Source organism: Rhincodon typus, chromosome 31 (genome assembly GCF_021869965.1).
Source record: "Rhincodon typus isolate 14 chromosome 31, sRhiTyp1.1, whole genome shotgun sequence".
Classification (NCBI taxonomy): Eukaryota; Metazoa; Chordata; class Chondrichthyes; order Orectolobiformes; family Rhincodontidae; genus Rhincodon; species Rhincodon typus.
The window spans coordinates 30,124,921-30,150,476 of NC_063362.1; the positions used below are offsets into that span (position 1 = coordinate 30,124,921).

The window sequence follows — 25,556 nt, forward strand, 5'->3', positions numbered from 1 at the left end:
CATTGGAGCACCCATATGAGATCAGCTAATTCTGCACAGACAGTCTGACTGTGATTTAAGTTCAGTTAATATTGTACAGTAGAAGTTAAATTATTTTAGGCAAATACCAAAAATACACTTTCTAGTAAGGGTTTTCTCTCAACCAAGTACAGATTATTAAAAACCCTCCACGCTTCTGGCTGACTCTAATATATTTTAATACAATTAACTAATTAGTTTCTCGCACCAATGTGCCTTGTTACCTTTAGCTCCTGGGTGAAATAACTCCACAGAGGCTGGTATTCCATCACCAAGTCTTCCTTTATTTACATGTAGAGAGCCCTTGACACTGATCCAGCTCTCAGTGAACAGAACCCCTGATACTCTTGTTTATATCTGTCAGCCAGGGCTCCCTGATTGGACCAGGTTAACAGCCCCTATTAGGGAACTCATATTCTATGAGGTCCCCCTGACTGGCCTTGCTACAATTACTACATTGGATATTGAGTATCCTGTTAATAGATTTAGGGACTAACAATTATTGCATGGAATCCATGCATTATGAATACTTGAATGAAATGTGAGATTGGACTTTGGAGCTTGAAACTCCATGGTCCTTTTGGCATATGTCTGCTGTAACAGATAGGCACTGGGATGTTGCTGTAGGATGGGACTTAGAAAGCTATGGGCCGAATCTCTCTTTCGGCTAGGTGCGAGTTGAGTGGAGTAGTTCTCGCTGTAAGGCGCAGTGCGCTTTCTTGCTATATCTTACCAATTCCGTCTGATTCATGCCCACCATGCCCCAAGGCACCTCTCGCATTGGTTTCCAGCTCACCTTACCAAGTGCAACTCCCCGAGACAACTGACCAATCAGCAAGTGTCATGGAATTTGCCAGTATCCCTTGTGCCTGTGCCACCTTCAAAAGCCCGTTGTGCATCTCAACAGGAGCTGTCCTGGAATGGCAGATGGAGGATATTGGCACTCAACTCTGCGGGCACTCTTCTGGAGGTCCTGCCAGATGGGGTAGGGCACTGGAAGGTCTTCCTCTTCCCCCACGATCAGCATTGGAGGACACAGACCAGAGCATGCCAGCCTGCTTAGAAAGGTCTTGGCCCAGACAAACGCCCAGAACAAGGTCAATGTCTTTCTCTGCTCCACCAGCGTAAATGCCACCATCTTCTGTCCATTACCCGTCACTCACTCTATCTCTGCAGCTCTACCCACCTTTCACCAAGGCTCACCTTCTATCATTATCTCACTGTTGCATGCAACATCCTTCCTCACCCAGATCACCCCGCCCAACATTGGACACCAGTTGCCCTGCATGCCCTTTGCCTTTCTACTCACTCGATCAGGAAACCTCCCCTTCTGTGCCACCCACTTTCATCTCCCATGTTACCCGCTCCTCTCTCATTCCAGAAAGGAAACAGCTCACAGTAGGACAGAAAGACTCAACATGAGCGGGGAGTTGCTTGCCATTTGGCTCCTCACCTTTTATGAGGAGAGCATTCTGCCTCTCGGGACCTGGACTGCTATTGGAGGCTGCCCCAGACTTACCCTGCCAGTGAAGGCAATCTCCCCTGACTTAAGTAAGGACTGCTGATGACCAGGACAAGCTTCCTGGCTTTGTGTCTGTGTTAAATGGCTGCATTAATGTGAGCCTGATATCTCCTGCAAAGCGTGCAAGGTAAGGATGCTGACAATGAGTGGAGTGTTTGGAGATGCAGCCTGGCCCAGTCCATAAGCTGAGTGTGTCCCTGAGCACACAGTGACTTTGCTGCAACATTACAATGGGAGCTGCTGGTGAAGCACTGAAATGCAGTATTGTCCTGCAAGTGGATCGGAGATATGCCATGATGGGTAATGGAGGCTGGCACATGTTGGGTCCCAACGTCTCTGTCGGTGTAGCCAGTGTCCATTGAGCATGCCCTGAAATGGTAGTGTCTGGAGTCTGAGATGAACATCATTTGGAGCAAGGGGTGAGTTGAATCCACCATGTCCCCCTCTCTGATTTCCTCAGTTGAATTTTCACAACATTTATTTTATTGTTTGAGTTGGTTAAGATTGGAACCTAACTATTAATGTGATCAACAGGAGCTGAACAAATATTAGTCCCTGGAAATTGGCAACTTACCCCTGCAACTTGACAGACTGATCATGCTGCTTGAGAAAAACACAAAAGTTGGAGTGAGATATCTCCATGCTGGGATAGCATGCAACCAATTCTGCCACACAAAGAACAATACCGTACGGGGACAGTCCCTTCGGCCTACACTGAGACATTTTATTCTGAGGAAGGATCACCAGACCTGAAACGTTAACTCTGATTTCTTTTCTTCACAGATGCTGCCAGTCCTGCTGAGCTTTTCCAGCAACTTCTGTCTTTGTTCCTGACACATTTTGCCCTTCCATACTAAAATTGTCTTCACTTACAGGATCCGTATCCCTCTATTCCCTTCCTATTCATGTATTTGTCCAGGTGTTTCTTGAATGTTGCTCTTGTCTGCTTCCACCATCTCCTCTGGCAGTGCTTTCCAAACAATCACCACCTTTTGTGTGAAAAACTTGCCTCGCACATCTCTTTTAAACTTCCTGCCCCCCACTTGAACCTGTGTCCCCGAGTAATTGACTTCTCCACCCAGGAATAAAGCCTCATACTTTCCACTCTATCCATGCCATTCACAATATTTTAAACTTTTATCAGGTCACCCCTCAACCTCATGTATTCCAGTGAAAACAAACCCAGTCTATCCAACCTTTCTTCATAGCTAAATTCCCCCATACCAGGCAACATTCTGGTAGACCTTTTCTGTACCGTCTCCAAAGCATCATAGTATGGTGACCAGAACTGTACGTAATATTCTAATTGTGGCTGAGCTAAAGTTCCATAAAGCAAGAGCATAACTTGCCTGTCTTTATACTCAATTCATTGAAGGCAAGCATGCCATAAGCCTTTTTTACTACCTTATGTACCTGCACTGCCACCTTCAGTGATCTGTGGACCTGCACACCCAGATCTCTCTGCATATTAATATTCTTAAGGGTTCTGCCATTCACTGTATGATTTCCACCTGTACTTGACTGTCCAAAATGCAAAAACTCACATTTGTCTGGATTAAACTCCATCTGCCATTTTTCTGCCCATCCCTCCAACTGATCTATATCCTACTGTATCGTCTGATAATTCTCCTCATGATCCACAACTCCCCTAATCTTTGTATCATCTGCAAACTTACTAATTAGACCAGCTACGTTTTCCTCCAAATCATTTATGAAGCACAGACAACAGAGCCCTGATCCCTGTGTAACACCGCTAGTCATAACCCTCCATTATGAAAAGCATCCTTCCACCACTACCGTCTGTCTCCTATGACTAAGAAAGCTCTGTATCTATCTTACCAGCTCACTCCTGATCCCATGTGATGTGAACATCTTGTCATAGTCCATGTTACTCAGACCCTAATAAGATTCCACCAATGAAACCTTTGTTTGCTCTTTAAGAAGTCTCTACATCAGTGCATATCACAACATCTGTTCTCTGGAGTTCCTGTGAACTCCTAGAGGTCTGACTTAAGAGGCAAGCACATTGGGAAGAAAGAGGTTCCTTCAGAATTGATGGCGACAGTCTGAGAACAGTGGGAATGGCCCTTTAAATATTCATTACAAGGTGTCAATTCATGAACTGCATTCTTATATCCAGGACACGTATTTTCTTTCTGTAGTGTCCCCAGACTGGACAGGGCTGAGATGCACTCTCTAACCTTGTGGATGCTTGCTGCCAATTGTAATAGTGAGATGACACGACCCAGTATGATACTGGACCCAACAGCCAAGAGTGTCAGCAAATGCATTTGGATGATAGGCAAATCTATGTCTATGTATTATACAAAAAAAAGACTATTTTGTACCAAACACTCCATCAGACTTAGTTTTGCATTTAACAACGTGGTAGATAGTTTACATGTCAGCTAGGAAGCCTTGCTTTCTTCACTATTTAGTGCTAATATTTATTGTCAAAATATGAAAATATATTTAGGCAATTTGATTTATTTTTTTAAAATACATTTGCAATTGGTTGGAACCAATTAATCACAAATTAAATTTCTGACCTGGCAGACATTTACCTGTGGCACTCTGGACCTGAATACTGAGGGATTAAGGAACAGGTTAAAATTTAGCAATGGCCCTTTAGATAATGCATCAATTCCAAAGAAAATTACCTTAAACCTTTTTGTTGGATGGTAGTTTTTGAGCTGAGACATTAAATCACAGCACCATCTGTCTCCTCAGAGAAGGTTCTTCTTCGTGCCCTGCAGCCTATATTGTTCCCTTGACCATAGTCACTAAGAAACAGATTATCTGGTTGTCATTCAATTGTTGTTTATGCGCAGATAGGCTGCTGAGTCTCTCAACATTACAACTGCACACTTAATTCACTGCAAAGTGCTTTAGGAAGTCCTGAGGTCATGAATTGCACTTCGCAAATGCAAGTTACTTTTCTTTAAATGCGGTGGCCATATATCTCCATCAAGTAATCGTGCTTAAAGTGAATGTGGGTCAGAGACAGACCTATGGACCCAGTTTCTGGCCCACACTCCTTTTTGAGTACTGGGTGTGTAAGGAGTGCTGAATTAATCCTCTTTTTTATTCAGATTTATCATGTGCATGTTTGATTGGATATTTCAAAATCATGAGTAGCCTGGATAGAGTAGATAGGGAGAAGCCATTTCTCCACATAAAAGAAACCAGAAGAAGAAAGCGTAGATTTGAAGTGATGTGCAAATGAAGCAAGGGTGATATGAGAAAAAAGAAACTTTTCAGATATTAAGTGGTTAGAATACGGAATGCGCTGCCTGGAAATATATTGGAGGCAGGTTCAATTGAGGCATTCAGAAGGACTTTGGATGTTTATTTGGATAGAAATAGTGCGCAAGGTTGTGGGGATAAGGCAGGGGATGAGCACTAGGGAATAGAACCAGTGAGGGCTGAATGACCTCCTTCTGCCATTCTGTGACTCTGTAAACACGATGCAAACTCAAATAGCTATTTAGGAATACATTGACAGAGTCTGAGTATAATACATTCATATTCCATCTTTTCCAATTTTATTTAATTGGCTGGTCACCCGGGCAACAGTGGATGGCTGAAAATGGACTATATATTGAATTAAATTCAGAATTTCAGTAAACAGTAGATTTTTTAGTTACACCTCATCAAAATGCTGTAATCCTGTTATTGATTCAGGACAGTTTAGGTTGGCACAAAGTAGACATAGCTGAGAAAAGCTATATTAATCTCAATTATCATCTAGAAAATAGTGACCAACACTTTTGCTATCCTTTGGATATTTTCATGAGTTTGACATTAAGATGACTTCTCCAGGTGAGCTGTTACTCTTTATGATCCAAATCTATCTGTAACTGCTTGTGCCTATGTCCTGCCCGCATGTTATTGATCCAGTTCAACAAATAATACAAACACCAGAGGCTTTAATTTTGTAAAGAATCTCCTTGTGTGATACATTATCAAAAGCTTTTTGGGAGTTAGAAGTGTTTACTTGGCTCCTCTCATCAACCATCAACCAACGACTTCAAAAAATCCAATTAGTTTTCTTAAGATATAACCTCCTCTTAGGAAGCCATACTGGGTGCCATTAATACATGCATTTCTATCCAATTAATTCTATACTGTAATCTCAAAGAGTTCCTGCACAATATATGTCCATCTTCCTGAGGACGCTTGAGTAGTTACCATCCAGGCCAGCTTCTCTATCTATTTTCAAGTTGTTATTGTGTTCAACAGAGTACATTAATCTATTTTGATTTTTCTAGTTTTGTTAATAATTGGAATAGTAAATTGGAATAGTTGAACATTCTTTGTGAGCATGTATTAATACAAATATTTATTGAATATTTTGTTCATACCAACTGAAGTCTTTCTAACCTGGCCTTTAACATTTTTTCACTACAGTCCAATGCAGTATTTGAGTGTGTTCAGACCTTTCACGTAACTTATCCAACTACTTCCATAGTTCTTTATGGTGATCTTACTGGCCTGTGAGGTCATCTTGGTTTCTTCAGCAGACCCTTTTACTCAACTGTGTTTCACCCAGTATTAGATGTACTTATATCTGTTTACACCTTTTTTTTTGTCTGCCACCCAGACATTTTCTTATCACGCCTCCTTGTTTTAACTTTGGATACACTGTGTGTATTTGTTTCCCAGTATTTTATATATCTTGTTTTTAAAGACTTCCATTTATATTCTACATCATTCTTACAGCCACTAATAGGATAGTCAGTTTCCCCTAGAGGATGCCACATTTTCAAAACATTTGTCAAATGGAACTAGCATTTCAGGGGAAACTTAAGATATGTTGAGAATATAACATTTACCTGGGGGCATAAAAATAATCCTTTCATATTTTAAGAAAATGTGACATGTTACATCTTCTCATTTACTGAACTCGGATCATTTTTTATGTGTTTGCCTGTTGCATTCATGTATCTTTGAGTCTAGAAGATAATGACAATTGAAGAAATTCCTTTTCAGGTTTCCTCACGTTTACTCTGAGAATGTCTGAGCCATACAAACCAGAAGGCTCTGAGATCCATTCAGTACTGATTAGATTATCTCAGGCAAAGAAGGGTGTTCAGATGCTGCAGATGGCCCCTGCCTGCCTTGGGTAAGAAAGGGAAGCATTGCCCTGGGATCGTCCTCCATATCATTGTGTAGTTGTCCTTGTTAGATAGTTAATGGATTCAATCTTTAATGGATAACAAAACCGTTTGGACAGAATTGGAATTCATTAAAAAATAGTCTTCTGTCACTCTCATGGCCAATAGATAAGTGTCACTTGGGGAAAAATACACTGTTGTCCAGGAGTCAATGCCTTCAGGAGAGGAGAGCGAAGAGGTGAAAATTGGTGAGAGACAAAGTTTGGAATCCAAATAAGTGTAATTAGAGGCCAATGAAATTCATTTAGTAAGCAACGATCTGATATGTCTTCCTGGGTCTTTGCCTAAAAATGCTCAGTATTTGAGAAGTGACCTTAACGTACCTGTCAGGTTACAGTTCAGAATTTTAGTCTAAGCATTCATTTCTTTTCATGATCAATTTGCTGTTACTTTAACTAAGAATAATATGAATTACAAACCTTCACTTAATGAGAATTACTTAGTTAAAATTACTTGTGGAAAATTTATAATTTTATACAACTTGTTAAAGGAAGGTCTTTTCTTTTCAGAGGGTGAGGGGGTGAAGGCCAGAGTTAATGCAGGCATTCAAGGCTGTATATTACAATGTGACTGGAGACTGTGTCTACGCAGCCTTTCAGTGAGGGAATAGCCAATGTTGCAAGCAGTGGTGGAGGGAAGTCAAGCCACTAGCGTGCAACTAATTCAAGACAGATGTACTTGAGTCAGTCAGCCAAAGAAGAGACCTGGTCTCCCAGGTGGGGGAATGGTGCATTTTGCTAAGATGAACACGGAACGATTTGAATGGGAAAGATGGAATATATGCATCACTTTAAAATGAAAGAAGAACAATGTAATAATCATTAGTAGGAGTATTGCCTTCAACCCAAAAACATACATAAAGTGTTAATAAGGCATGATCATTTTTTAATGTGTGGCTCAACGTTTTAGGAAAAATAGGCCCGCTTTAGTTGAAGAATTGATGTTTTATATATGTTGTTATTAAGGGTGTCTGCCTGCTAATTTTTAATAAATTCCATGAACTTTGATTTCTTTAAAAAAAAGAAATTAAAAATTTTTTTGGTGAAATTTTCAACAAAACTGAAGTTGTTAATCGGCCCAGTTTTGGGGACCTTGATCAAACTGACACTTGGCTTAAAGTATCTGAAGAGTCTTTTTTTTCATTAAAGGTTAGAGGTCGATGCTCTAATAACTTGACAAAGTACCACTTCACACAGACGTTTTTTTCAAGCTTAGCTTGTAGCAGGCCGAACTAGGCGTGCTTGATGTGTATTACTTGCCAGCACGTGCAAGCCCATTTCTCTGCTCACTGCAGAACACCCCCACCTGAACGGCAGCTAATCCCAGTGCCCTTCGTATCGGAGAAATGGTTTGAAATCTCCTGCTGACTGGTCGAAGGCTCTTACTCCTTGGGGCGGGCAGACATCACCTTTCTAACTCGTAAGTATGACTCTCCAGTTCAGACCATGTACTCCTTTCACATTAATTGTTGATATTGTCCAAGGAGGCAAGGCCAGATATTAAAGAAAAATAAATCCAGTGTAACCTTGGCTGGGATCAATCCCATTCAGTACATCCTAATGGCATTGTTGGCATTTCCGTGGTGTTATTGAACATCACAGAATGTGTGTGGAAATAGACTGCGCTGTGTCCTGCAGTGATTTTATTCCAGAAAGCACAACAAAGCCATTTTGTGAATGTGCTATCACGCCCTGTCTGTCAATTGGGATCTATTTTGGGCATTTCCAAATTTGATGTTCAAACTGTTTGGTTGTTCGGTTGTTCGGTTAACACAAGGTAAACATCATTTCTATCGCCTTGTTTACTTCAGATTGTCCAATAAATTTAATTCCCAGTCAATTTAGAAATGCCATCAACTGTTGAATGTGGCCTAGAAGCCAAGTCCATGAACCACATCAATCCCACCCAACAATGCTTGTGGAGCAATGGAAATTTTCACCACTTGGTAGGGCAGGCTGTTTTTGTGAAAGACCTTCCAAACACACTTACACCAAAAAGGTTTGAGTTGTAGGTCTTTCACTCTCTTGAATAAATAATGGGTCTGCATGGCCACTGGTGTGATGTAACTTTCCTCTTAAATTGTAGCACATCATTAATAAAGCCTGTATTCAGTATAAGTCTCTGCTATGTATAGTGGTGATTTGAAGATTGACATAATCGCAAGGAAAACCAATTTGAAATAGTGCAACGTTCAAATGGTGACCCATTGATTATTCGTAATTTTCAGGAAAGAAGAGTGGCTCATTAAAGCAATATGCTAATTTTCACAGGGTGGGGGTGTGATGAATTCATCTAGTCCCACTTTTTCTTCTCTACGTCCTTCAGAAACACTTCTCAGCAAAAACGTCTGAATCACGGAATGAAAATAATGGGGTTCAGGGCAAAACATTTGAACGTTGACTCCATGCACAATGACCATTCAACTTGGCACTAAATATCTTCAAAATATGGTCTCAGGAAAGCTGACCTTGTTTGTGTCTTGAATTAATATTTATGAAGCTTTAATTGATTTAATACTGATCCTTTTCAGCTTTCCAGCAGATTTGTCAATTCAATATTGTGTTAGCTATATTTACAATGGTGATGAGGTAAAGTGAATACAGTCCAAGTTACATCAAGATAAAGGGCATTTTTTTATTAGCTTATCCAGGGTGCAGTTGCTTGCTTCAAATCATTCATGACCTAAAGCATCTCAAAAGACTCCACATATTTGCAAATTGTTACAAAATTTCAGAAGGTTTAACAAAGAGAGCAGTGAAGCATTACTTACGTTGGATGCCATGTGTGACTCAACCGTTTAATGATGAAGCCAAGTTTTTGCTGTTTTTTCTAAACTAAATGTTGTTTATATTTGTTCCTGTGGAAAAAAAGCCTGATATTTGTAGAAAACTTCTGGGGTTTAAAAGCAAAGTATAGCAAGTAAATACCTATTTGTCTCTAAACAAAACTTGGCACAGGTCAATAAACACCTAGGAAGAAATCACAATTGTTCCTTGATATTGGGAATTGGCCTATAATTTAACTTATAATTATGACTTTGGATAGACAAGTTACGTTAAATCTGTTTTTGATTTAATATTAAATGCTGCAAGGGCTGTAAATGCACTGATCTTCACAAAACTACCCATGATGTTTCAAAGAGGTCTTTCCATCCATCTCACATTATTTCACATTAAAATGCAATATTTTGAGTATAGTTAATCATGTATTAATTTTACAATGATAAGCTCGTTCAATTTTATTGTTTTATAACTTTGCCTATCTTTGCTTAACTTTACCGAGCAACTTACATGAATATAACACTTTTAAGTTAGTAAAAACATAAGGAGATTCACATAGGCTTAAAGAGAAAAGAACTACATCAAACCAAGGAACATACCATTAACAGGGATAACTAAATATTTGGCCAGAGGTAAGATCCTACAGAGGCTCTTAAAGAAGGAGAGAAAGAGCATGAGATTTGAAGGAGTTTAGGGAGGCAATTCCAAACTGTAAAACCCAGACATTCAGTAATGCTGAGATGAAAGGGAAGAGTATGCACAAGAAGCCAAAATCCGAGGAATGGGACAGTTTGAAAGAGTGAAGGATATTATAGATTTAAGGAGGGGTGAGGATTTGAGTAATATAAACACAAGGATGTACATTTTAACTTAAAGATTGTGGAGAACTGCAAGCTGATGTAAGCTAATGAAAATGGGATGATAGAATAGTGTGGTTTTGTGTGGGATATGCATCTAGACTTTTGGAAGTGCCAAAGATTCAGGACTTTGGATAGCGTTAGGCAATCCAAAGGATCATTGCAGATAACATGCAGCAGCTAAGTTGCAATAGGAGAGGAAGCTTTCAACTTTAAATAAAAACTTAAACATTGCTTTAAAAAGAGACATGAAGTTGAAGCTTTTGTCTTGCATTCCTCCAGACTAAATGTAATTATTTTTAAAATTTAACCAGTTAAGGGAGGGAATGGTTCCTGCTGGTTTTCCAAACTTACCAAAGTGGAAGTAATCAGCATTCTCTTCTCATGCTGTAGAAATTGTTCTTTCCTTTCTAAAGTTGGTTTCCTTGCAGTTCAGAGTAATGCGAGATGAAAATCGTTGACTTTGTCTCCTGTTTTTTAATCGGCATTTAAGCTCTGTACTGACAAGCAATGAATCATTTGTTCCTTGGAACATGTTGAACTGAATTAAGGTTGATACTTTGCGATCTTACTGCAATTTTCCTCATTCCTTTCAACTCCCTCCACACACTGCCGTCCCAGGTTTTCTTCCTCTATGAATCTGCGGGCTGCTCTAGCCCATGGGGAACTACTGGCATGGGCCGTGATCCACTTCCTTCCACACTTTTCAAAGTGTGTTTGAACTTATGGTGGCCTCCACCATCAATGCAGATGTTTTATTCATTGCTGTCCCAAATGATGCTACCAAGACATGCACAAAGTGAGAAAAATATTGATTGAAGGGCAGGATAAGCACTGAAGCCTTCATTGTAAAAGGTGCTAACTTTGTAGAAAAGGAACCATTTTCGCTATACTCTGTAACTTTTTTCCCTGGGTTTCAGAATCATCCCATCTCTTTCTGCCTAGCATTTTCCCTCCAATCTTATAAATTTGGTATCGCCTTATCAGCAATTTCTGGCATATTTCATCTCTCTCACTCTTCTCGCTCATTCTGAATGCCCTGCATTATGTCCTTGATCTTCCATTTAGGTGACTAAACATAACATGATTAGAGACTGCTTGAAAAGGTGAGACTTCCTCATCAAGTATATCACCCATTCCACCAAATCGATTTGCTACGATCGTTATCACACGAACTGGACTGTCAGTTGGGAGAACCCCTCAGTTTCTGCTGTTCTTTCAATGAGTTACAGACTGAAGGAGCTGTAAATGCATCTTCCATTTCCACAGCTGCTATGCAGCTTTCAATGAACTCCATGTTGAACATTTTGAACAAGATTGAGTATAAACCCGAACCAGCTTGGGTATATACTTTAAGACTCTCGTGCTGAATGTGCGATTCCTTTCCAGACGTGATTACCTTGGAGTGTTAGTCAGAAAATTCACTCGATTATAATGTTATGGTTGCAATCAGGTCTCGTGTATTAACAAGCTTTCTGTCTCAACCACTGTCTCAATCATCCTTAAGAACTGTTTTCTCAGCTTTTAATGTGGTCACTGAACACTGTAGGTACCTCATTGTAAATTAAGTAGAAATTATGGATGCATCCTAATGAACTGATGGATGTGGGCATTAAATGTGCCATAAATACACATTATGCTCCTATATTATAATACATAAAAATGGCAATAAATCCCATCTGCTTTATTTGTTATGTTACAATTACAGCCATAATAATTTTGATAATTAACCACTTAACCATTATTGTATGTTCATATTCTATGCAAATTGCTTTACAAACTAATTATCAGAAGGGTCAGTTTTCAATTTGGATTGCCTTAAAGCAGCAGCAACCTTTAATTGGGGAGGAGTTACTTTGGGTTTTGATCATCATTTATCCAGCCGGTAAGTGTATCTAATTTAAATGGTCAGGAGGAGGAAGAACAAATGGATTTGTTATGTGCCACTTTCAATCCACTGTGTCACAGTTTATTCATTATATTGTAGCTTCACTCAAATACACTTTGTTTTCCTTCTCCTGCCAACTTAGAGTCCTTTTGAAACCATTTTAAGTCAACAATAAACTCATGAAAGGGCCTAAAGTTGCAACTATTGGCCCTGGAACTTTGACTCCATCTCCTTTTTTTAATCAACATTTAAGCTCTGTACTGACAGGCAATGAATCATTTGTTCCTTGGGAAAGCTATCTCAGAAATTTGAGCAACATGTGAAGCAAGCTGTCTCACAATGCTACTTTATAGTAAAAAGGTGAGTGGCATCCTCTATGAACAGGATGCCACCATCCAGCTAGGAAGGTGTTTTGGTTACCACATAAGTAAGTAGTATGGATTTGGGTTTCAATGCTAGTGTGATACCAGGTATGCAGCCTGTAGAACCCAGCGATTAACATGAAACAACACGTGCCTTTGTCTGTAGCAGGCAGTGTCCCAACTGTGCTCAACCAACAGGTGCTTGCAAACCTTAGAATTCCATGTCCAACACTAGAGATGATTGTAAAAGTGGACAGTGCCTACTAAATAATCCTGACTGTGCTTAGAAATATACCTGAAACAATTTAAAATTGAGATAACAAGATGTAGAGCTGGATGAACACAGCAGGCCAAGCAGCATCAGAGGAGCAGGAAGGCTGACGTTTACTATCTCTGAAACAATTTAAAATTGTTGGCTGGGTTTGCAGCGTCATTCATTTTTGTGTCCCAGTAGTTACACGTACAGAGTCCTGTTCATTTTAGCAGAAGGGATTTGTCCATACTTTCTATCTTTTTCTCATTGAGGAAAGGATTATGGAAATAGCCAATCCCAAATACATTCCTAAATGCAATGAGCTGACCAACAGAATATACATGACTGCTGTGAGTTTAAAATAAGCTTGATAGTTAACAGTCTCCATACTGATCATGGTCTAACCAATCAGCACTCTCTACTTACGCTGTTTAAATGATTGCTCCATTTCTTTCTTTGATTTCTTGTGTCCCAGTTTTGATAACTGCAAGATGAAAAGATTCAGATTTATGTCTCTGTTTAACAATGTTTACAATCTGTAGCACCAAGCAATTATTTAAATTAAAAATAATTGGGGGAGCACTTCCTCACACTACTGTTGCTTTTCATGCAGGTTAATTGAATCAATCATGGTTGCAATTTTTCTGTTGAATTCTATGCCATCTGATCTGCTTGAACTAACTAGATTGGCAAGACAGCATGGGTGAGGCTGGACCATCAGTTCACTAATTGCAATATTTAACATTTTTTATTCAAACAGCAAGCAGAATCCTGTTGTTATACATGAATTGGAAATAAGGTATTTCTGCTTTTCAGTTGAAAACAGGTCTGATGTTGATGGAGTGGCCACTGTAAAAATAAAAATTTCAACTTGTGCAGTGCTTCTCCTAAACAGAATGCCAAGCCAGTGACCTTTGGAATAGGGCAGGAAAGGAGGTGATCAGCATTGGGAAAGTGGAATGTGGAGATGCTAAAGTGGGAGATTGAAGGTACAGTGAAAGAGAATGTGGATGTCAGAAAAAGGGTTGGTTCTTTGAGACCAGGGAGATTTTGTTCAGAGTTTGTTTCTGGTGCAGATATCAGAAGTATACAGGCTGAGACAATCAAAGCAGGTCTTTAGTAGGGTCCATCAGATGTAGCACGGGGATTCCACATATTTTTCCACATAGTTTACCTCAATCACAAGGGTTGTGTCAGCTTCTATGACATTTCTAATTATTGTCTGCATTTTCTTAACCTGTCACTAAACCTCCACTTAACCCTTTTAAATCTGCTCTGGGCTCCTTAGGTCAAATTGTTACCAGTGTGCAGTCCCTTCAGCCTTCTTAGCAAGCCTTTGTTACAGCTTCACATTCATCAGCAGGAAGCATAAAGTACATTTTCAGTATGTGTAAGGAAACTCAAAAACCCAAACTCAAACTAGTACCATTAAATTAGCAGCTCTTTCCATCTGTGGCACTATCTATAGTCATGGCCCCTGAGGGTCTAATTGTAAGTTTTATGGAAACTGGTGTCAAGTTTTTGTCTTAATCTTAAGACTGAAATGAGTTTGGGGGTGGGAGGCGGATAATTTAAACCCTACCAAAGCAATGGAAATGAGCAGCAGGGGTGACTAGTTATGGCCACGCAAGTTATTCTCTTGCATAGGATGCTTGGAACGGACAGGATCCACCATTTTGTGTGAGCAGAAGGCTGGGATACCCATCCAGAGTTTGTGAGGTCCTTTTGCACGTATACTTACTGAGTGCCATTGATGCTGTTGACACTGTAATTTTTAGCAAGAGCCTGAGGGGAAACAGAAGTGTTTCAAACAGCAAGGAAGTGAACTGGAGTCAGAGAAATCCCAAGAAGGCCAGGTTTTCATCTTCCTTTACTTTCCTCGGTTGTGGAGGGTGGGGCAGTGCAGGGAGAACCAGAAACACAGAAATGCTTGCCCTTTCCAGCTGCTGTTGTTTACCCCTCCATCCACGATTTGAGAAATGAATTTGTACAAAGCTAGCTGGCTTACTGTAGTCATGCAACCTCTACCTTTTGCTTTAACTTGCTTTCATTTTAGTTTATGGCAGCCTTATCACATCAGTTGAAACAGGATTTCAGTAATGTCCAGGAGTGATTGAATCAATTGTAGAGCTGTAAGCGAGACGGCTATTGTTTAAAAGAAAAAGACCTAAAACTGCAGTCTGTAACTGTGAAATGCTTGGTGAGTCAGTGACTGTGAATTTTTCACTCCCTGCTGCTGTAGAAATGAAAGAAGATATGAAATATTTGACTTCTTTTTTGATTGTCTGTTTCCAAAAATATAAAACAGTTAGAGTTAAAGAAAAATATTAATCAAATAGGAGTAGCATCCCTGTTATCAGCACTGATTAAATATTTTACTGAGGAGCAGAGAACCCTGCGTGAGAGATTTTGAAGGATTTAAATACGCACTTTGAACAATTGAGAATAACGTTACTTAGGAATGGTATTCACTCAAAATCAGAGCAGGGAATGAGATGAAGACTGTTGATCAATGTTTCTCTGGCACTGATATATCTAGCTGGATTCTGAGAGTTTGGATAACTGATTAATGATTGGATGACAGGTAGGATTGTCTTAACCAAAAGAGATCCCTCCATGACAGCATGTCTTTTGAGAGAGGAGAAACTTTTTCTCAAGAAAGCTATCACCTTGTGCAGAAGCTCTAAGGTTATCAATCATTGGCTGGAGCATATTAATAGAACTGAGGAGGGTTTGCATTCTGCTGAGAAACATTCCAAGCTTAGCAAGATCAACATGTGGAAAAAGGGAAGGAATATTTACAGAAAGAAAGCAGAGCAATCAAGGCCAGGGTGTAACCATTGTGGGGGACAACTCACAGAAGAAAAGAGAAGCATGTTCAGCATTGGGAAAAGAGTGCTGTAACTTCAAGAAGTGGAATCAATTTGAATTCAAGTGCTTAGCTAGAAAGGAGGATAGCAGGCCGATACAGATAGTTGCTAGATGGATGTCAGTCAACGATTCTGACAAATGATGACGCACAGTACAACCAGGATTGCCACCATTAGGCCCAAAGGTGGTAAATAATGTGTCACTGCAGAAGGAGAGCATAAAGTGAAGGTGAAGTGTCAGGTGGACACTGGTGCTTCATGAAGCACCATGTTCTTTACGGACCTGAGCAAAGTGTCTTACGTTGGTGAGGAAAATTGCTGAGGCCTCACAAGTGAAGACCCTTGAAGGGAAGAAATTAGGCTACATAGAATAGAATGGAATAGTAAATTATTGTCACACGTACAAAAAATTACAGTGAAATGCTTTATAAGTCGCCATACCACGACGTCTAACTTCATGATAGAGGCCATAGATATGATGATGAAAACAAAAATTCATCACAGTTCAATTAATGTCTCCTAGTTTTGGGGTAAGCTGGAAAACTAGGCTGAAACTGCTTCATCGGGCCGAGACTCCCACATAGGGGCTAGACCTCCGTGCCAGGACTAGACCTCCACGCTAGGCCACTGGAAAATGCAGAAGCCACCACTGAAGCAAGGACAAGACCTCCATAACATGACCATGAGGGTGAGAGTGGCTGAAAGTCCAATGTAATACCAAAAAGTATGGTCCAGACTTCCAGGACGGTAGACATTAAGCAAAATCCACTCATCTAAACTGAAGCAAATTTAAAGCTCAGACTGGTAACCCTACATATGATAGAGGGATTTGCAGCATTTCATGGGCCGCTAAGTCATGGACTGCTGAACAGATCCTAACTGATTGCAAAGATGTTTTTACAGATCTTGGATGTCTTACCAGTGAATATCATCTCCAAGCAGGTGACAGTGTGAGACCAGCTTAACATTTAATGAGAAAGGATCCCTACTGCCCCAGGTCTAGCCTGAAAGACAAGATAGAGCTGGGGTAGTCAAGAAAGTGATAACTGCTACCGAGTAGATTAGCAGCATGTGAACAGTGAAAGAACTTGGAAAACTGAGAGTATGCATAGATCCAAAGGATTTCAATAAAACTTTAAAGAGATCTCACTACCCCATGGCAACCTTTGAAGAAATCTTGTCACAACATGTCAAGGCAAGTGTGTTTAATATCTTCACTGTGAAGATCAGTTACTGTCAAGTGCAGATGTATAAAAGCAGCAACAACAGCAGGGACAGCACGGTGGCCTCCCAGCACCAGGGACCTGGGTTCGATTCTACCCTCAGGCGACTGTCTGTGTGGAGTTTGCACATTCCCCCCGTGTCTGCATGGGTTTCCTCCAGATGCTCCAGTTTCCTCCCACAGTCCAAAGATGTGCAAGCGAGATGGATTGGCCATGCTAAATTGCTCATAGTGTTTAGGAATGTCTAGGTTTGGTGGATTAGCCATGGGAAATGCAGTGATACAGTAGGTGGGTGAGTCTGGGTGGGATGCTCATTGGAGAGTTGGTTTGGCTTTATTGCACTGAATGGCCTGATTCCACACTAGAAGGATTCTATGAAATCTACATTCTGGCTTCTATTTGGGAGATGCAGATAGATTCACATATTGTTTGGCAGTATTGGAACACAGGATAAGAAGCAGTTTTATAAACAATCACTTGACGTACTCTGGAAGTTTATCGACTCAACAAAGATATTGAATCTGAAAAACAAGCATCTTGCTCTGATCATGGGGCCACTATGGGAATGACAATGCCTGGGGAAGGGACATCCGTTTAGGAATGAGCAGACAATAACAGCTCTCATGCTTATCATTAAAAGTCCCATTGTTTTAGAGACAATGGATGAAGTACATCTGTACAGACTGATGAAAGTGGGACCGACTAGAATTAACACATTTTTGTTAATAAATTATAATTTTCTTTGTTGACTGAGTGCACTGGGTAACCTATAGCCAAAAATGATTTATTTTCTGTGTAAAGGAAGATGTTTGTAGAAATGCATTTGTACACATTGTACTAGCTTGCTTGCCACAACCATGCGGCCACTCCCTCAACTTGCATTTACTTTAATGTGTTTTTATGAAATTGAATATTGAATCATTTATTGTCATGTGTATTCGGTATAAAATACAGAAAAAATTTCTATTGTCACCATGCATCACAAAAACTAAAGATATTACTTGAAACATTCCCCATGTGTATTAGAAACCTCCAGTTAAACCTTGCTGATAGCTTCTGTCACTGTCTCCAGGCCCCAACATTCTCCATTATTTGTCCCCTGGAGCGATTGGGAACTCGGATATTTGGACTTAAATTTCTGGAGCCACAGTTGAGTTTTTAAACTCTCACTGCTATCCACCTGTCCAGAATCAGGCCCCTCATTTCAGAACTGGCCTTAAACTGCCTTCATTCTGAAAGACTGTGTTGCCAATGACCAATAAGTGTGGCATTCTTGTCACTGAGGAATTCTCTAACAAGAATGACCCAAGTATCAGAGATCAAATGGAATAGGAATAGGGTTGGCAATGTGGTATCGAGCGTCACCTAGTGGTATCATTATTGGTTCAATCTTTCACCCCTCCCCTTCTATTTCTCATTTACATGTTGCCCCTGTTGCACAATCCAAAAGTATAATGTCCATAAGACTATATGAAATCGGAGCAGAATTAGGCCATTCAGCCCATCAAGTCTATTCTGCCATTTGATCATGGCTAATATGTTTCTCAACCCCATTCTCCTGCCTCTTCCACTCCATCCCCTTACAAATGAAAAACCTATCTACCTCTGTCTTTAATACACTCAATGACTAGGCCTCCACGCCCTCTTCGTCAATGAGTTCCACAGATTCACCACCTTCTGGCTGAAGAAATTTCTCCTCATCTCAGTTCTAAAGGGTCATCCTTTCACTCTGGAGGCTGAGCCCTTGTGGTCCTCATCTCTGCCTCTTGTGGGAACGTCTTCTCCACGTCCACTCTATCCAGGCCTCTCAGAATTTTGTGAGTTTCAATGAGACCACCCCTCATCCTTCTAAACTCCATCAAGTACAGATGTAGAGTCCTCAACTGCTCCTCATATGACAAGCCTTTCATCCCCTGGATCACTCTTGTAAACCTCCTGTGGACCCCTGTAAGGCCAGCACACCCATCCTTAGATGTTGATGCCCAAACCTGCTCACAATATTCCAAATGCAGTCTGACCAGAGCCTTATACTGCCTCAGCAGCACATCCCTGCTCTTGTATTCTAGCCCTCTTGAAATAAATGCATTTACCTTCTTAACCACCAACTGAACTCACATATCAACCTTAAGAGAATCCTGAACTAGGGATCCTGAATCCCTTTGTGCTTCAGATTTTCGAAGCCATTCCCTGTTTAGCAGTATAATTCTATTCTTCCTACTAAAGCTCCTAACCACACACTTTCCCACATTGTAATCCATTTACATTTCTTTGCCCACTTGCCTAAAATGTCTATGTCCTCCTGTGGCCTCCCAGGCTCCTCAACATTACCTGTCCCTCCACGTATCTTTGTGTCATTTACAAACCGAGTAACCATTACCTTCAGTCACTGCCACCGAATATGCTGGCTGTTACTAAGATTATTGCTATCACTTAAATAATCTTGCCCAACTTTGCCCCAGCCTCAGCACATTTGCTAAAATCCTCATCTGTGCCTGTGTTACCTCTGGACTTGACTGTTCTAAAATGCTCCTGGCTATCTTCCCAATGTTCCAGCCTCTCTAAATCTAAGGTCATCCAAAACTCTGCTGTCGCTATGCTTACTCACACCAAGTCTAGTTCATCATCGCCTCTGTGTTCCCACTTAAGCAATGTTAATGTCTTCATCCTTGTTTTCAGTATCCTATAAACTCACCAGTCCCCATTTCTGAAATTTCCTGCATCCACACACCCCTCCAATATATCTGTGTTCCTCCAATTCTGGTCCCTCAAGCACTCTCAATTTTAATTGCTTCATCATTCATGACTATGCCTTCAGTTGCCAAGGCGCTAGCACTATTCCTTCTGCCTCTCTCCCGTTTGTTCATGCTTTAAGATCAGCTGTAAAGCCTATGTCTTTGACTGTGTTCATCTGCCCTCATATAGCTGCTTGTATTAAATTTTGTTTCATAACCCTCCTTTTGAAATGGGACATTTTATCTGGTTAAGGGTGCTATATAAATACAAGTTGTTATTGTTATATTATCAGATTGTGCTGTCCCTCCTGACTGCTTTGCTATTCACTAATTTGCCAGTAGACCTGTACAATAAAATGCAGAATTGCACAGAGATTACAACAAGGAACAGGTTGTGTCGCCCAACAAATTTGTTTTAATTTTTATTTTTGACTGTTGTCCCAATCCCAAATTTATATGTCCATTTATTCCCTTTTCCCTCAAACTCCTACTTAGACCGTATCCATGACCAATAACTAGCTGTGTTTACGACTAGCCCTATTTATGCATTCCAGTCTCCCAATGATTTGTGTAAAAATGTTCTTTCACTCTGTCCTAAATCTATCCCATTTTGTATCTCTTACGTCTCCTTTCAGACACCTCAGCTACTGGAACCATTGGCTTTATCTTCCCTATCTTGTTCGTCCTTTAAACACCTTAACAATTGATACTCTTCTGTCATTCAGACTAGAATAGATGTTCTGGAGAGTTTATGCCTCTCTCTCTCTCTCTTTCTCTCTCTCTGTCTCTTGCTTCACATCTCTTCCAAAATATGTTTGCTGTGCTGTGTTTAATGTTTTGCAAAGCCAAATTCCACAAATTCATTTGCTCAACTTTCCATCAGTCAAAGTTTTTGTTTTGAACAGTGTATTGCATCTTAGTTACTGTCATTAAATGCCATCTGCCACCTTTCCTCATTTAAATCATCTATCAGTATCAGAATTATTTCCAATTCTTCCTATTTTGGTATCAGCTGCAAATCTGGATAGCACTGTCACTAGCTTTTGATTCGAATCATTGATATATGAATGGAACTGAAGCAGTTCCAGAGCAGAACTCTGTGGGGCACCACTGCCCATTCCAACACAGCAAGAAACTGCCATTAAATCTTACTTCTACTGGCCTGAACTGTTTTTAGTGTAATTTCTTTTGCTTTCTCAATTCCATTTTTTCCATAAATTTAATTCCATTAATTTTCTCTAAGAGACGGTACTTTGTCCAAGGCTTTCTGAATGTCTGTACATACTACACTCGCTGTATTTCCCCCATCCATCACATCTATCACCTCTTCCAAGAACCCTAATCCCAGTTTGCCAAGATGTCAAAGTCAGCTATTATAGATGACTAAACAAATTTGGCTAGTGTCACAATACCATGTAGAATTTCCCATTATCCTGTTCAAACTCAAGTTTCTGATGAGAATACAGTGGGCTCACAATTGTTTCATGCTCCGAAAGATTATGTAACCAGGTTCTTATTTTTATTTAGAATTGGCACTCCATCTGTCTCAAACTATAAATGTTTTACTGAAATGTGAACAGAATAAATCTTCTACATATATTCTTTAATGTAATTAAAGTTTTGAATGAAATATCATCATCAGGCTTTGGGATTTACAGTAAAATCCCAGCTGGTCTCCCATCCCATCCCATCGCCTGTCCACCTAGTGACGATGTCACTGACCCCAAGTGTGGATAAGGGATATTGCATGTTCATTACCCTGTTTTTCTCTTTTTATGCACTGCTCTTTCTATGGTGGAACATATTAGGGTCACTGAGAGATTCTGGATAATTGCCCAACAATGGAGATGGAGGAATTCTCTCTGTTTTCAGACTACAATTTCCCTTCCTTACCCGATCTCTGTGTGTATCTGTTTGATTGAGAACTGCTGATGAACAAACCTTGCAATTTAATCTCAGAGCTGTGGTTATGAGTGAGGTTTAGAAAGAATGAGAATCTAAATAGGCCTGCCAGTGGGTATTGGCATGAGGAAGAAAAATTGATGATTAGCAGAATGGAGATGGTACCAATGACAACATTGATGGGCTAAAGTTTTCTAAATGGCACAATTAAGGAAACTCATTAACATGAAGAATAAAGGGCTCAAGCAATTATGTACTTTTCCTCTACATTCGGCAGATTTTAGTGGGCAAACACACAGGACATTTGGTCATAAAAGTTCAGCAGGCTGGCGTGTATTTTGATTGTTCTTTGGAGTGATCGTTTCTGAAAATGGCGTTGAGGGTCATTGCTGGAGGGCGTATCACTTACTGTTCCACATCTATCAGACACAAACTACTTCCAAATACAGGGCTATTTGTAGCATTTAGCTATTTAATAAGGTGCAATATCACATATATCAACCACAATCTGACAGGAACATCTACAATTGCAGTAGGCTGAAAATTTCTCTTTACCACACCAGCCATCTTAATGGTTAAATTGAAACATTTGGAGGTTTGATTTCTCCTGGTAATGCACTGGTTAATGTGCCTCCATGGAGAAATATGATTTAATGATGAGCTAATCCATTGGTCCTTAGCTGTGACTCAGTTGGTAGCACATGGCCCATGAACTGAAAGATTATGAAACTGATGCAATGCTGAATGACTGTTGTATTGTCAGCGGTACTGCCTTTCAGAGATGATGTTAAACCATTGTCTGTCTGCTCTCTCAGATGGATAATAAAAGATTCCATGACACTCATTTCAAGAAAAGAGTGGGTATATCCCTGGATTTATCCTGCAAACACTGCAAAAAATTCTCCGGTCATTGTCACATTTCTGTTCTTTAGTTTCTTGCTGTGCACAATATATTGTCACATTTCCTTACAGGTAAGGAAAGGTCACCATATCCTCAGAAGACCATATAAGGCTGCTCTTTCATTAGAGAAAGGGACAACTGATTGTGAGGTTAATCTGAGGGTCACCACACCTCAGGTAAAGTAACCTCAATTGGTGCAGGGAAGGAATCCATGCCATGACATCACTCTGCATTCGTAAACTAGCTATCCAGCCAATTGAGCTAACCGACCCTCATGTTTATGTACATTTCAGCAGCAACTATGCTTTAAAAAAAAGTGCATTTAATTGACTATAAAGCACTTTGGTACATCCCAAGGTTATGAATGGTGTAATATAAATGAAATCTCTTCCTTCCTTTTTGGACTGCCCATGCCTAATTATTGCACAGCCAATGTGCTGGTTATCAATCTTTTGAATGTTATCCATTGTTCATGGATTTACATGAAGATGCCCAGCTCCTTTAAAAAGCAAGGCAATTTCAACTGGAACGATCAATTTTGGAATGGTGTTTCTCTTTGCTTTTTTTAAGCTAGATTCAGGATGCTATCTCCTGAAGTATCTGCTACTTCATCTGGCCCAGTGTTTCCACAGATCTGACTCGGGCTGAGCAGATTATACACTTAGGGCTGGATGCCAACTTTGAAACTTGCTTGTTCAAACGCCCCAGACCTAAAAAAACAACTGTTCATAGAATCACAGAGTCATAGAGCACAGAAACAGACCCTTCAGTCCAAACAGTCCATGCTGAACATAATCCCAAACTAAACTAGTTCCACCCACCTGACCCTGGCCCATATCCCTTTCAAACTCTGTAAACAAAATGAATAAAAAAATTATATTAGTGAAATATAATAATGGTAAAAAAACATAATAAATCTTTAACCAAGCCTGCAATCCCAAGAGCAGCTGCAAGATCCACGCTGCACCTCCACTGCCATGTAACAGATTTCTTAATCGTAGGAATTTTACGTAACAAAATTGCATGAACCCATGGAGGTTAAAACTCCTTATATCAATTTGCATAGAATAATGCTGGATGTCCATCTGAAATAGGAGCACATGTGAGACTGAGCCAGTTGCTGGACTGTACTCAGCCAACCAGACACAGGAGATTTGAATTCAAGTTCCAGAGATTAAATGACATTGAAACCATGGACCATCCTGTACCAGGCAGTCCTGACAATGTACTTTTAAGAGATCAATACAGTTTAAGACATTTATGCACAAATAATTGATTATGTGTATCTTATGCTGCTTCCATGTTGTATAGGTGCTTTATAATTATCATGACTGTTTATAAAATGGTACAGTCAAGTTTTTTGGGTCATAGAGTAATACAGCATGGAAACTGGCCCTTTGGCCCAAACTGGTCAATGCTGACCATGGTGCCCACTCAGCTAGTTCCAACTGCCCACATTTGGTCCAAAACTGTCTAAACCCTTCTCATCTATATACCTATCCAAATGTTTCTTAAATGTTGCTATTGTACCTCCCACAACCACTTTCTCTGGCAGCCCTTCCATAAAAGCACTACCCTGTGTGATGAAGTTGCCCCTCAGGTCCTTCTTAAATCTGTCCCCATTCATCTTAAACCTATGCCCTCTAGCTATCAATTTCCCATCCCGTCCCTCATGATTTTATACACCTCAATAAGGACACCCCTCATTCTCCTACATTCCAAGGAATAATGTCCTATCCTGGCCAACCTCTCCCTATAACTCAAAACTGTACACAGTACTCGAAGTGCAGTCTCATCAACGATAACTGTAACATAACATCCCAACTCCTATACTCAATGCCTCGACCAATGAAGGCCAGCATGTTAAATGCCTTCTTCACCATCCTGTCCCCCTGTGACACTGCTTTCAATGGACTATGTACTTGTACTCCTTGGTCCTTCTGTTCCACAACACTCCTTAGGACTTTACCATTTACTGTATAAGTCCTGCCTTGGTTTGACGTTCCAAAGTGCAACACCTCACACTTATCTGTTTGATGTGGTCAGACGTGTTCCTGTCACTGATTATTCCTGGTGTGGAACTGTTGAAGACAGCCTCATTGACCTATACAAGTGGGCTGGACATGAACCAAAATGCCCATTGTTCCTGGTGGTGAATGCCCAATTTGGTGGTTGGGGGCTAGGACTCCGTATATTCAATAGGAAGCTAGCTGCACTCAAGGTAAGGCAGTGCATACAAAACAAAAAAGTCAACTTTACACTATACACTTCCCACTTTACACCAACTCTTATGCTGCCATCCCTGGTGGAAGTATTTGGTCCCAGAATTGGCCCAGTTCCCCTTTGTGAGGATGCACTGGGTCATCGACCTTTACAAAACTGGCCCTTCCATCTTCACAAAGGAGCAAACTTTCAACATACTTGAAACGGCAAAAAAAAAGTGCTACAAGGATTGGGCCAGCTTATTTATATCTTAACCTGTAACTGATAACACTTGGGTCTGACAACTTGGTTACTATCATAGTTGGGATTTTGGGGCGGCTTTGTGAGGCATGTGAGGGCTAATCCCCTCTGGAGAGCAGAAGAAATACAACAGGGGTGGATTCTACTTGCATTTATAGAGTCATAAAGATGTACAGCACTGAAATAAACCCTTCGGTCCAACTCATCCTTGCTGACTAGATATTGTACATTAATGTAATCCCATTTTCCCGGATTTGGCTCATATTTTTCTTCCTATTTTCAGAGGCTATGATACTATAGCATCAAAAGCTGTATTCTGAGGCAAAGCTACTGTGTTGTCTGCCTTAGGTGGATATGGGACTGGGGGCTATCATAGGATCATAACAATGCAGAAAGAGGTTATTTGGCCCATCAAGTTTGCACCAACCCTCCAAAGACAATCCCACCCAAACCCATGCCCCATCCTATCCCTCTAACCCTGCATTTTACATGACTAATCCGTCTAGCCTGCACATCCCTGGACACTATGGGGCAATTTAGCATGGCCAGTCCACTTAACATGCACATTTTCAAACTATGGGAGGGAGCCCACACAGACACGGGGAGAC

The 25,556-nt window shown here is 40.4% G+C and overlaps 1 protein-coding gene across 1 annotated transcript in view; it reads left to right on the forward strand.

Moving 5' to 3' along the window:
* ajap1 (adherens junctions associated protein 1) overlaps positions 1 to 8,084 on the forward strand; it is a 161,556-nt gene extending 153,472 nt beyond the window's left edge. Inside the window, exon 4 of the mRNA XM_048615310.1 lies at positions 8,012 to 8,084. Coding sequence (XP_048471267.1) covers positions 8,012 to 8,084 — 73 coding nt within the window. The remainder of the gene's footprint in view (positions 1 to 8,011) is intronic.
* Positions 8,085 to 25,556: the final 17,472 nt, after the last annotated feature.